The sequence below is a fragment of the Diabrotica virgifera genome, chromosome 5, assembly GCF_917563875.1.
Source record: "Diabrotica virgifera virgifera chromosome 5, PGI_DIABVI_V3a".
In the NCBI taxonomy this organism is placed as follows: domain Eukaryota; kingdom Metazoa; phylum Arthropoda; class Insecta; order Coleoptera; family Chrysomelidae; genus Diabrotica; species Diabrotica virgifera.
The window spans coordinates 67,932,177-67,947,112 of record NC_065447.1 but is presented as its reverse complement, the minus strand read 5'-3'; the positions used below and the strand labels follow the sequence as shown (position 1 = coordinate 67,947,112).

General features: G+C 30.8%; 1 protein-coding gene across 1 annotated transcript; it reads right to left on the bottom strand.

The window, feature by feature from the left end:
* Positions 1-3,005: 3,005 nt before the first annotated feature.
* On the bottom strand, positions 3,006-10,196 carry LOC114335043 (uncharacterized). The gene is made up of 2 exons (XM_028285197.2): positions 10,030-10,196; positions 3,006-3,406 (listed from the first exon to the last, which is right to left on the bottom strand). Exons 1-2 carry the CDS (start codon positions 10,072-10,074, stop codon positions 3,038-3,040), a joined length of 414 nt encoding a protein of 137 aa, XP_028140998.1. The 5' UTR covers positions 10,075-10,196; the 3' UTR covers positions 3,006-3,037.
* Between the last annotated feature and the right edge of the window lie 4,740 nt (positions 10,197-14,936).

Here is a 14,936-nt window from a genome sequence, read left to right as displayed (position 1 = left end):
GCTCCGTGATTTTATTGTTTGGAATTGGTTTGGTTCGTAGAGCTCTTCTACTTCTGGTTCATTTTCTTTTGGTTCCTCAGAGAGTTTGATTTCATCATTTCGCTTAGAGACATGGCATGCTTTATTGATGGGAGTGTTTTGCGTTGGCAAATCCGGATATCTCGATGTTGATGGAAAAGACATCTGTTGTGGGACGTAGTTACCTGTAGTAGGTTGTTGGTATGCTAACTGTGTGGGTGGTTGTGTGTAATTTGCAGCAGTTGCCATTTGATCAACCAACATATTTGTTGTCTGTGCTTGAGATTGACCATATGCAATTTGTGGGTAATGTTGTTGAAAAAATAAAGCTTGTGGTTGGTGTGATTGTAGCTGGCTTTGTCCCTGCCATTGATTTTGGAGCGGAATGTTGTATGGATATTGTGGTATAAAATAATTTACATTATTGTTACCTTGAAAATTATGTGGATCCCCTGCAGACGGGCCGTCACTGGTTCCTTGCATCTCGTGAAAGTTGTTCAATTAAACATATACCATTTTTCTATTTAAAATTCCACACAATTAAATGATAAAAATTGTATATTTATCAGTTGTTTTATTTTTAACTGATAACGATAATGGCAATCAACAAAAACTGGATCTAATTTTCGAAGCAATCGCCGCTAACGATGTTGATACTACGAAAGCCAAAGCTGAACTAAATCACAAACAATGCATGATATGAATACACCAATAGCTCAGTAAATGACAGTTTTGGAGTGAAATTATCAGCGTCACGACGGACGTATTTGCTTGACAATTTGAATTTAAGTTCTAGTTACACTCCACTTCAAAGTTGGATTTATGCCATTGGTTGCTTTTACTTCGAGTGGTGACACCCATCCTTGGGGTGAAAAACATGCGTTTTAAATAAGTCCGGAAATATATAAATTGACTAATTATAAGCAACTTTTGTTCTATAGAGTTTCTTTATCTATGTTATGTTAATACTTTTCAAGTCAGTTGCGACTGAAAATGTTTATTTTTCAAAAAAAAACAACGGTTTCAGACGAGTTTTTCGCAAATATCTGAAAAATAAGTATTTATCGAATTAAATATTACATATCGAAAAAATATTTGTAGCAAAAATGTAGCTTATAAGACACAAAAAAATGGTGTAGGTACTTATTCATGAAGTCTATCGACACAGTAAAAGCTCAGTTGAAGCTGATGAATAATTATTCTTATTCGTCCAATTCCAAATCGAATATTTCAACCTGAAATATCCAAAAAATGAAGCAATTTTCGGGAAAAACTCATTAAAAGTTTTTTAAACGTTTCAAAAAAAGCTTTATTTTTATTTTTATAAAAGTTTCTAGCACCAAAACTATACGAGCTAAGCTCAAAATAAAGTTGGCTGCTTTTTTGGTAAAAAAAATCGTGAAACTCTGCCCCTATTTCGCACGCCAAATAAAATTTTTCATTAGCGCTTTACCATTTACTTTAAATATTTATTGTTTATATAATCTGTAAGTTTGACCGGTCCGAAGTTCTTATTTTTAAAAAAATTTGGTTTCATAATAAAAAAAGTTTGTTTATATTGGAAAAATGCCCTTTTTTCAAAAAGTGTTAGTGATACGAAAAATCTCAAAGAGTAAAAAAATGTAGGTTTTGCTTTTATAAATATTTTGGCTTTATTTGGTTTTTCTGTAAGACAAAAATTGGTTAAGATATGGCTGTTTAAAACTTGGATATACTCGTGATTAGTGCATCGTCCAAGCCATTTCAACTAGAACCCTTTTAAAAATAAGCACTTTGAACCGGTGAAACTTAGAGTTCATATAAAAAGTTAATTATTTATTAATGTATTTTGAGCGTAACTGGCTTAGTTTTGATGCTAGAAGCTTTTGTAAAAAATTAAGCTTCTTTTATACATTTTAATAGAGTTTTAATGAGTTTCCCCGAAAATGATTTCATTTTTTGGTTACTTCCCGTTGCAATATTCGATTTGGAATTTGACGAATAAGAAAAACTTTTCATGAGCTACAACTTTTCTTTTGCTGAGTCGATAGATTTCATTTTTTTATAAGCTAGATACATTTTTGCTAAAAATATTCTTTTTGATCGAATACTTACTCTTTGAACTATTTGCGAAAAATCGCCTAAAACGTGTTTTTTTTTTTTTGTTGAACAATAAACATTTTCACTCATAAATAACTAGAAAAGTCTTCAGTTGACCACTTCGGTAATGACACCAAGAATTACACGGTATCACCATATTTTACGTTGATTTACTGGGCTGTAACACATATAGGTATTTGTTACACATGTCGCAATTAGTAATTTTTTAAAGGGGGCCCATTTCCAATTCTGCGGGCGAACCCGACGGAATTTGTTACGCCACTGGATCCAATGATGCGTTCTGATGTCCACCGCAAAATTCATTATATTTTGAGGTGTCTTTTAAAAATTTGCCACCGTTGGCATATTTTCAGTATTTTTCCTTGAATTTTTATTGAGTAATCTATTAATTGTGCTGAATATGCCTATTTAATTTAAAAATAAAATAATTCTACCATACTTAAAAAAAATGTGCTTGAAATATTGATTCCAACCCCTACGTCCCCCCTTGGATAACTATGACACGGTTTTGATAGGCAACCCATGCTGGTCGTGTTTGTCTATATATGAAATTTAATAGAAAAAATGTTTCATCCGAGAATAGGCAGATTAACCCAGCAGTACGTAATTAAGAAAGAGCAACAAAAACTCTTCTATGTCAGCGATATTCCTCCGACAATCGAATAGATTATTGTCAATTGCCCACTCTATCACCTGGAACGACTTCAAAGTGATTTACCAAGGGACTAAGTTTCTGAACCTTGCCAAATTGTACAAACTGATATAAAAATAGACTTAAGTCGTCATTTGTAATTAGTTATAAACTAATATCTGATTTTATGTACTAGTTTCCTCCGCCAATAACCTTTCATGGTTGACGCATTTTACTTAATAAAAAAAATACAAACTTAAAATAATATGTTTATTGACCTATATTTCTTTACAATTTGTGGTAATACTGAATGTCATTTTTGACACAGCAAAGGGTGAACAGAATAGATGTCTTTTCGGGAGTTTCAGAATCAACAGCACACTGTTGGACTAATGCGTTAACCTTGGAAGCATCCTTGATCACCAAACGGAATTTTTCGGTAATACTGGGAACGTCCAATTTTCCGTTTTGCTTCATTAATCCTGCTTTTACTACCATGCATCGCATATGAACACCAACTTGTTTATCTTCAACAAAGTTTGGGAGTTTCCTAAGTTTGTCTTCGTCGACGTGCGTTTTTGGGTCGGCTTGGCAGTCTCTGTGGACTTGAGCTAGTTTAAGTCTTTCGCCTTCGGGTAGGTTGGGCAGGTTACTAGCCTGAAAATAAAATAAAATATTTCAGAAAAAGATCGTATGAACTGATGCTATGCTGGTGAAATATTTAAAAGTATTATAATAATTTTTAATATTATTATAAAGTAATATAATATTTTTAATTATTCAAATAAGGATGCAACTTAAGTACTGCTTCATATATCCATATAATATGTATGTTATAGTCAAAGCCCGAATTTCAGGCACTCCTAGGTTTGACTAGGCATAGGCAATCCTCAGGTATGACTGACGGTCTTAGTCAAAGCCCGAAATAAATTACAGTTTCGGTCTTTGACTAGTCAAACCTAGGAGAGACTACGTTGGTCAGACAAAGGTCGAAATTTAATTTTATGAAATCGGGATTTAACTAGTCAAACCCCGATCAGCTATTAAAATGTCGTAATTTGTTAGATTAGGTTTAATACAACGTCATTTTTTAATTGTAATGTTAATTATTTTATATTGTAATTAAATTTAAAAAATTAGTGTTTATTCTCGCATGTTGAGGCATTATCATTATGGCAATTAGAGTTGCACAATACGTTAGACCTTTTACACCTACGTAATTTGGAAGAGCATTTTTTATTGCAGTGGTATTTTATAAATCCTTGTCCTCCAAATTTAGAATATTTTGTACTAATTTCTCTTAGAGACAGCTTAACGTTTGGAACATCTTCGAAATTAGGAAAATTCTCTTTGCATTTTTTTATTTGATTTCTTCAAAAAAGTGTGTTTATTGTTCCGTATTTTGTATCAACTCTATATAAACTGACAATTATTGTTTTATCTTGTATGATACCCAGAATATTTCGAGCCTGTCCTTGACAGTCGTTCGAGCATGCGTTGTACACAGACAGAAAAGATTAAAATAAATAAATGAAATGCGTTTGAAGGTTTTCATGCCCAGCCTAATGCTATGAAACAATTAAGTGAAAAAAAATGTCCTCCAATTTCGATCGGAAAAACTGTAACAATACATATCCCCCGCTTTGTAGAACCAAAGGAGATGCTCGAAATATTTTGGGTAGGTATCATACAAAATAAAACAATTGACGGTTTATATTATAGAGTTGGTACGAAATACGGAACAATGAACACACTTTTTTCAAGAACTCAAATAAGAGAATGCAAAGAAAATTTTTTTAATTTCTAAGATGTTCCAGACGTTAAACTGTCTCTAAGGAAAATTAGTACAAAATATTCTAAATTTGGAGGACAAGGCTTGAAATATTTTGGGTATCATACAAGATAAAACAATTGACGGTCTATATAGAGTTGGTACGAAAGACGGAACAATAAACACACTTTTTTCAAGAAATCGAATAAGAGAATACAAAGAGAAATTTCCTAATTTCGAAGATGTTCCAGACGTTAAGCTGTCTCTGTCTATAAGACAAATTAGTACAAAAGATTCTAAATTTATAGGACAAGAATTTATAAAATGCTACTGCAATAAGAAATGCTCTTCCAAATTACGTAAGTGTAAAAGGTCTAACGTATTGTGCAACTCTAAATCCCATAATCCCTCAACATGTGAGAATAAACACTATTTTTTTATTTTAATTACGACCATATAAAAATAATAAACATTAAAATCAAAAAATGACGTTTTATTAAACCTAATCTAACAAATTACGATATTTTAATAGCTGATCGGAGTTTGACTAGTCAAACCCCGATTTCATAAAATTAAATTTCGACCTTTGCCTAACCAACTTAGTCTCTCCTAGGTTTGACTAGTCAAAGACCGAAACTGTAATTTATTTCCGGCTTTGACTAAGACCGTCAGTCAGACCTGAGGATTGCCTAGTCAAACCTAGGAGTGCTTATAATTCGGACTTTGACTATAACATGTATATTGAGTTTTATAACAATGCTCCAGTACATAAACATATTACATAAACAGATTTAAGAACTTGCAATAGGGGCTTTTCATTCACAGTCATTTGTTTCGAGCTTCTGTCATATGTTGTATATTCCGTGTGTATTAATATTACACATGGATTATACGACATTTGACAGAAGCTAGAAACAAATGACAATCGATGAAAAGCCCTATGCTTAGGTATTACTAAACTAATTAAAGGGCACAATTATATACAGGATGTATTGCTAAAATCTAAATAAACCGTATGTATCTTAAAAGAATACAAATGTTAATGTGATATTTAATTTAAACTTTTAATTGACACACAGAATAGAGTTGTAAGGCAAACAATACTAAATTTATAATCAAGATGCAGGAGAACACGTTATAAACAAACCAAGACACGTTAAATGCTACTAGGAGCACTCCTGAATCATAATTTACAATGTATAAACTTTGGAAATCATGATTTGAGATTTACAATGTATATACATTGTAAGTTATGATTCGGGAGTGCTCCTAGTAGCATTTAACGTGTCTTGGTTTGTTTATTTCTACTGCATCTTGATTTTAAATTTAGTATAGATAAATGTACCTATAAGGATCAAGTGTAATGTATAAACAAGAAAAATTATACTTCATATAAACGAAATTTATTTATCTTTTAGAGAACTGATTAAATAGTTATAACGAATTATTATGCATATATTTAAATGTATACCACATACATACTACCAGTTGCTAGTAAATCTGCTAGTAAATCTGCTAGTAAATCTGTTAAAAAATAGAAACAACGCAAAGGACGATGGACCGAAACACTGAGATAAGACGTAGAACGAAGATAAGGGATATCGTGGAAGAAATTACAAAAATGAAATTGCGATGGTGCTGGGAACGTCACATAGTCATGATGACAACAAGTGGACACGAAGAATCCTAGAATATGGACAAAGGAGGGCGACATGAAGCATGGGAAGACATCACCAGAGATGGGTAGGTGATATAAGAGCAGTGACAGGCAAACAGTGGATTAAACTGACGCAAGATAGAGGTTGAGACAGACCTACATTAAGAAGTGGATAGAAAATGGTTTCCGAAAAAGGTTATATTTAAATAAAAATTATTTCTAATAGAAGGATATACGGATATACTGATAGGCCTGGATCCCGCGTACCGAAAAATGTTTATTAATAGCAAGCTGAAAATTTGTTAATAGCTTAACAGTGTCTAGTCGGACAAACTTTGATGTATGGGAACACTGGAAAAAGGAAAGTTTTAATTGTAGAACGTGATTTTAATTGTGAAACGTAATTTTAATTGTGGAACGTGTCATCCTGACAAGTTTATGATTGTGAAAACTAGCAGTTTGTAATTAAGTTTATTCAATAGGAAACTTTATAAAATATATGAAAAAATGTTTGTCCGAAAAATATGTTAAGCATTTTAACAAGTCCGATACGTAGAACATGTCAAATGACAGGAATTATATTGGTGGTAAATAGCAGTCTGATTTTTGCATGAGAGTTTAATGAAAGGGTAACAAAACAATTGAAAATTCTGTCAGACAAAATACATGGGACGTTTTCGTAGTCTGACGTTTAAAACCTGTAACCTGTTCCACAATTAAAACTTTCCCTGTTCTACTGTTCCCGTATATCAAAGTGTGTCCGGCTAGACACCGTTAAGCTATTAACAAATTTTCAGCTTGCTATTAATAAAATTTTTTTTGGTACGCGGGATCCAGGCCTAAGGACTGTTTTGTATATATGTTATAGTTAAAGTCCGAATTTCAGGCACTCCTAGGTTTGACTAGGCAATCCTCAGGTCTGACTGACGGTCTTAACCCCTAACCCCTCTAACAATAACTATCCCCAGCTTTGATAGAGCCAAAGGAGATGCTCGAAATATTTTGGGTATCATACAAGATAAAACAATTGACGGTTTATGTAGAGTTGGTATAAAATACGGAAAAATAAACACACTTTTTTCAAGAAATCAAATAAGAGAATGCAAAGAGAATTTTCTTAATTTCGAAGATGTTCCAGACGTTAAGCAGTCTCTAAGAGAAATTAGAATAAAAGATTCTAAACTTGGAAGACAAGGCTTTATAAAATGCCACTGTAATAAGAAAACTGCTCTTCAAAATTATGTAAGTGTAAAAGGTCTAACGTATTTTGCAACTATAAATTCCATACCTACTGCCTCAACATGTGAGAATAAACACTATTTTTTTATTTTAATTACGACAATATACAAATAATAAACATTAAAATTAAAAACTGACGTTTTATTAAACCTAATCTAACAAACTACGACATTTAAATAGCTGATCGGGGTTTGACTAGTCAAACCCCGATTTCATAAAATTAAATTTCGACCTTTGCCTGACCAACATAGTCTCTCCTAGGTTTGACTATTCAAAGGCCGAAAGTGTAATTTATTTCGGGTTTTGACTAAGACCGTCAGTCAGACCTGAGGATTGCCTAGTCAAACCTAGGAGTGCCTGAAATTCGGGCTTTGGCTATAACATATATAAAAGTATACTAATTAAGTAAGTAGATAATCCCCTTAAATATAAATTTATTTAAAAAGATTTTCATAACTTTATCAATTCCCACGGAACTTCACTATATTAGTATTGACCCTGACGCCCTCTTCAAGTAAAGGAATAAAATTGATTTGGACAGTGAAAAATATTTGTAACATAATATCTAGAGATTACGCCAATAATAAAAAAATTTAAATAATTTATTGCCAAATTAAGGTGTATAAAAAAATCCATCTCAAGGATGATTGTACGATGAAAACTTAAAAATTATTTATAAGTTGAAGTTATAAAGTAGACCAAAAAATACAGTAAATTAAGAGCAAATAAAGTTCAAAAATAATAGAAGTATACAAAATAAAAACATAGGCCGTAGAATGAAAGCAGCCTAAAAGAAATGACACATTGAGACCGCCAGACGCGTTTTAAATGAGATGAAAATAGTATTATGCAATGGAAAACTAGGAATAGAAATTAAGACTAGAGTTAGAGTATTGAGATTCTACGTATTCTCTGTCTTTTTATACGGAATTGAAGCCTCGATACTTACGAACGCAACTAAAAAAAGACTTAACCAGCTTTGGGATGTGGTGTTAGCGAAGAATGTGAAAAATATCATGGACACAACACGAAACAAATGGAGATTTTAAGAAAGATAAAAAAAAGGAAATACTCAACACTACGAAGGAAAGAAAATTGAACTCATTAATAGTTATACAAGGGAAAGTGGAAGCACAAAGAGGACCGGAGAGACGACGCACGTGCTGGTTGAAAAATTTAAAACAGTTCAGTGGAAAACAACAATAGAACTTTTCAGAAACGCTGCAGACAGTGTAAAATGGACCATAATAATTGTCATTTGTCAATGTTCTTAAAGGATGAGGCACCTGAAGAAGAAGAAGAAGAAGAAGAAGAAGAAGAAGAAGAAGAAGAAGAAGAAGAAGAAGAAGAAATGAAAAAGTGTGTAAACGAATTTAGCCCTAGAATAAAGTTGATCAAGGAGACCTTCAAAAGCAAGCACCTAATAAGTTTTTCGCAAAAAAAATGTTTCGTTCAAAAATTGAAAAATTACGAACGAAAAAGACATTACCAAAAAGATTTCGCATTAATGGATATATATTATTATATATCATTAAAATAATGTGAAGAGCATAATAAGTTTTACAAAAAAAAATAAAAGGTATATGGTGTAAAAAAAATGCATTCTACTTGAAAACTTGAGAATATATAAAAAAAATAGAAAACTTGAGAAACAACTTGAAAATTATTTATCGTTTGAATTTATAAAGTAGGACCAAAAAGTAAAATAAATTACGAGCAAATAAAGTTCTAAAATAACAGAAGTAGGTATACAAAATAGAGTATAGCTGAGAAATTGAATAGATAAGAAGAATAAGTAATTCAAAAAAGAACAAAAATAAGAACAGAGGCAGTAGAATAAAAGGAAATCAAAGTAGTAAATAAAAAATTAGTGTGTAAATGAATTTAACCCTATGAGATAATGTTGACCAAGGAGACCTTAAAAAAGCAAGTGTCTAATAAGTTTTTCGTAAAAAAATATCAAAAATATCATATTTATAAACGAAAAATGTCAACCAAAAATATTTCGGACTAAATGGATATATCGTATTAAAATATGAAGAGCATAATAAGTTGCAGCCAAAAAATAATATACTGTGTAAAAAATGCATTCCACTTGAAAACTTCAGAATTTATATAAAAAAAGAAAACTTACTTAAAAAATTATTTATCATTTGAATTTATAAAGTATGTCAAAATTACAGTAAATTAAGAGCAACTAAAATTCTAAAATAACAGAAGTAAACAAAATAGATAGCTGAGAAATTAAATAAATAAGGAAAATAAATAATACACAGGTATAAAAATAATAACAGAGGCAGCAGAATAAAAAGAAATCCAAGCAGTAAAGAAAAAACAAAAAAAAATGATAAACTAATTTAGCCCTAGGAGCTTGTATGATCAAGGAATCCTTAAAATTTAATACATTTTTAATAGAAAATATCAAAAATATCAAAGTTGCTAACGAAAACAAACAATACCGAGAAAAAAAAAGATTTCGAACGAAATGGATATATTGTATTAAAATAATATGAAGAGCATACTTAATAAGTTTTACACAAAAAATAATATACATATTGTGTAAAAAATGCAATGTTCAAAAAATACAGTTATAATTTTGAATTATTTACTTACCACAGCCGCAACAACAACACAAGCAAGAACAACCAAGTATTTCATTTTGTTAATTTGTTATTTAGTTCTGTTTCCAACAAAAGCCTTCGAGTATCTGCCTGCGCTAGAAATTAAGTCTCTTATATATTAGCTATCTGGGGATTTTTCGAAAAACTAGCCAACAACAAATACATAAAAGGCTATTTTTATGACATGTAAGTATGCAAATTAGACTTTACGAAAAATAGTGGAATTGCCCAGGTCAATAACAAGAAGTGGATCGGTCTTGAATTTTAACGTCTAGTCCATGTTGTGGGACCGCCCTTGTCTGAAAAGTTTTTTGACTCGGTTTCTTAGCGGATTCCTGTTCCAATGTCCCTTTTAAACATATCTGAAGAGAACCTGGCGAAATTTTTGGGCAGCAAGTATTTAAACAATTTTTTTAAACAGATTCAAAAGATCACCTTTTTTTGCTCTGAAGAATATTTTTTTAGATTTTTTGTGTCATTTTAAACAAAAGTGGCCTCTTTTCATTTTTCTCACAAGTTGCCACTGATAAAGTTCGAGTTATATTAGATTTAAAATCTGAAAAATGCGAAAATACGCATTTTTGACATCGCTGAAAGACTTAGGTCTATGGCCTTTTAAAGCTCTATAAAGTATAATTTTCTCTCCCTCGCATTTTCGAACTAATATTTATATTATTAAGGTTTCCAACTAAACTTAAATATTCATTTTCAAGATTCTGACGAGTAATCTAACTAGACTGAGCCGCTATAGGTGAAATTTGCTAATCATTTTAGGCACAATAAGACCCTATAACTTAAATAGTAGAATCTAAAAGAAAACGTTTGAACACTGGGCCGCCACTTTTTAGTGGCACATGCGTCGACAGTGGCGCATCAAACTTTTCACTTATGGAAGGGATAAATAAATTAAAAGGTACCCTCCCTTACTCCCTGAATTTAATTTTTTTGATTTTTTTAAGTTCTGTGTGATCAAACAATCAGGCTCAGCGTAATTGTACCCCTCCACCCCCTTACCCCTTCACGTACCATCGAAAAATTCATTTTTTGTTTTTATTTTTTTTTTAGGTGGCATGCAGTCAGTTTTAAAATTTCAAAAAATTCATAGACGTAGTTGAGGATTTTACAAATCATGTCTATTTTTTATAGATCAGTAGGTTGAGTATACAAAACCTCAAAAAAATTTAAAAATATTTTTTTTTTTGACAAAAGCGTGTAATTTTTTTTGGGGGGAGTGGCTAGAGGACTATTTTTTTATATTTTGTGTGTTTTATCAAACACTATGTTTTATATTAAATTGACTTAAATTTTTTTCAGATTTTTCGTAAGGTTCGCCATCTTCAAAAATCCAAAAAACTGTTTTTTATTGGGTTTTTGGGGGGCTGGAAGTGTTTTTCCCATTTATAAATGTTACAAAGGACTCAGTTACTTTAATTTGCATGTAACGTACACAAAAACATTGATATGATCTATTTTTAAATCTATAAACTAGGTAAAATCCCCAAAAACCACCCAAAAAAACATTTTTTGGATTTTTCAAGGGGGCGAACTTTACGGAAAACCCAAAAAAATTAGTAACATAGTGTTTGATAAAATACACAAAATAGAAAAAAAATAGTCATCCAGACACCTCAAAAAAAAAGTCACACGCTTTTTTAAAAAAAAAATATTTTAAAAATTTTTTGAGGTTATGTATACTCAACCTACTAATCTATAAAAAATAGACATGACTTGGAAAATTCTCAACTATGTCTACGAATTTTTTGAAATTTTAAAATTGATTGCATCCCACCTAAAAAAATAAAAAGGAAAAATGAATTTTTTGATGTTGGGAGAAGGGGGAAGAGGGTGGCGGGATAAAATTACGCTGAGCCTAATTGTTTAATCACATAGAACTTAAAAAAATCAAAAAAATTGAATTCTGGGAGTAACTAAGGGTACTTTTATTTATCCCGTCCATAAGTGGAAAATTTGATGCGCCACTGTCAACGCATGTGCCACTAAAAAGTGACGGCACAGTGTTCACACGTTTTCTTCTAGGTTCTACTATTTAAGTTATAGGGTCTTATAGTGCCTAAAATGATTAGCAAATTGAAGATATACCCGATAGACTAGTCTATCCGGTATATCTTCAATTTAGACCGTTGTTTTTAATTGTTAATTATGCGCCTCCATCCGATTTGTATGCCGGTGCGGCGGGCTCTATTTTAATAATCTCAGATTTTTCTCCGAAAATTTTTGTTTTAGATATTTCGGGTCTTTCTAAACAAAAAAAGGTCTCTTGTAATTTTTCTGAGAAGTAAACAGTTTTCAACTTATAAATGATTTAAAATCTGAAAAATGCGAAAATTGTGAACGCGAAAGTTTAACATTAAACTTTAAGATTTTGATAAGTAATCGGGACCAATTTTAATATAAGCCGTTGTTTTTAAATGTTAATAACGAGCGTTAAAAATAAAATTTTAAAAATTGTTTAAACAATTTCTATCCAAAAATTCCGCCCGGCACTCTTCTACTCTTCTCATATGTTTCAAGGAGACATTTTTGAGCAGGAATCTTCAAAGAAACCGAATAAGAAACATTTTTCATATGGGAGCTACTACACATTAATTAAAATTTTTTTATATTATTATTAAGGTATTTTTTAAATTATTTATTTATTTATTAAATTAATTATTGCCAATGTGCTAACTAAATACCCCAATCATATTGCGCGACAGAAAAAAAAAAGAATGTGTGTGTACTTTGTACGCACGTAAGAAGTTATACTTCTATTATATGATTTCAACGAAATCAATATACTTTAAACAGTTTATTTATATTTTATTTAAATATTAAACTAATTTTAATACTCACTACTTTCCAAAAATTTTTATTAAAACAATACCAAAAATTAAAAAAATAAAAGAATAAAACACACGCAAACACATTGAAAAATGAAACAAAGAAATGATTTCTGAACCATAATTGTTGACAAAATTTTTAACTAAATACGTATTTTCTGAAAAAAAAAATATAATAAATATACTTACAATCATAAAATGTAAAAAAAAAGAATGTGTGTGTACTATGTACGCACGTAAGAAGATATTCTTCTATTATATAATAGGTAATTTAAACGAAGTAAATATACTTAAAAGGTTATTTGTATTTTATTTAAAAATCAAACTAACTTTCTTATCTACCACTTTCAAAAAATTTTTATTAAAACAACCAAAAATAAAAAGAAATATCAACCGCCGGGGGGAATTGAACCCGCAACCTTCCAATCTCAGTGCTAACGCATTTCTAACTACTCCACCGAGGCACTAGAAACAAACATGTAAGTTTCGGATATAATTACACAACACGGCGACATATAGTGTAAAAATGTTATGCTTACATAATATTTTATTAATCCAAAAACACAAGAATTATAATAAATAATACATTTCCTAAAACCACTAATATATTCTTTTAATGACTTATTTGCACGGTTACAGATACATACATACCTATCTTGAAAGATTAGCAACATACTGTCAGAAATATATACTGTCAGTGTGCGCAGGCGCGCGGTAAATGTACAATTTTACCCTGAATCGATTCGCCGCTAAAGAAGAATATCTTCAAAAAAATTTTAAAAATAAAAATTTGCATTGGGAATTGAACCTGCGTCTATAAGGTTGTTAGATTTTGAACTCACCGTGCGCAGAACTTAGCTAGCGAGACATTTGAATGATGTGGGAATATATAGCAACCAAACATTTTAAACTTTTTTGACAGTTGCTTATTCTCTTAGTTTAATTAAATAAGTTTGATTCTTGCGGAATTAAAATATGAAAATACAACAAAATATAGACTAATAAAGCAATTTATTAGATATGAAGATTGGTAGAAATTGTATTGGTAATCAAATTATCAAAATCAAAGCGTAAACTACTATAGGTATTGTCCTTTTCATGAGCATTTTTCAGTGCATAACAAATGATAGGAAAAGGGGTAAGTCCGTGATAATACACATTTATGACATTTATTCTAAAATGACATTTTAGTTAAATCTGACAGTTGTCACATTTTATTTTCAATTTGGAATAAAAACAAATCAAATGTGTTTCTTGCATTTATAAAATGGTATTTTCTTTGATTTGTATAGTCTTATAAATTATACAGATTTTATTTGTAATATTATTGTCTAATTAAAAAAAATTATTTTTTTTATTATGGCGCCATCTATCGACAACTAGAATAACTAGAATAAATGTTGTAAATGTCTGTAATCACGGACGTGCCTTTTTTTATGTCACATACAATTTAATGCGTTAGAAAGAAATCGAAAAACTGTGACGCACTGAAAGATGATCATGAGAAAAAAAATACCTACATTTTCCAAATAGGTATATAGGTCCTAATCTTTTATTACAATACTGAAACATTTAATATTACGTACCCGTTTCTTTTAAAAACTGTTGAAAAAGTCACTACAATTATAAACTTGCTTTATGTGTCTGTCCTCACAACAATAAATACTAATATACTACATACAATTTGTTTACCCATAACCATTGACGTATTAATAAAATACCCGACATATTGAACAATTGTCGACAGGTCATTGTAATTACCCAATCAGAGGACGTATAACGTTTAAGCTGCGCCAGGTACCAAGATTTTGATGATTTCGCGCACATATAAATTTACTCACAACGCGCCTAAAGAAGTGTTACTTCAAAAACCAAGTGCGACGCAGCATATTTATCAATTAAAAAACAACGGTTTATATTGAAACAATCCTCAATTACTCGTCAAAATTGTAAAATTGAATGTTTAAACTTAAATTTAGGTACTTGGCAACCTCAAAAATAATAATTATTTACGTATGAGTTTTCATGTCTGGAATATGCGTATTTTTGTATTTTTCAC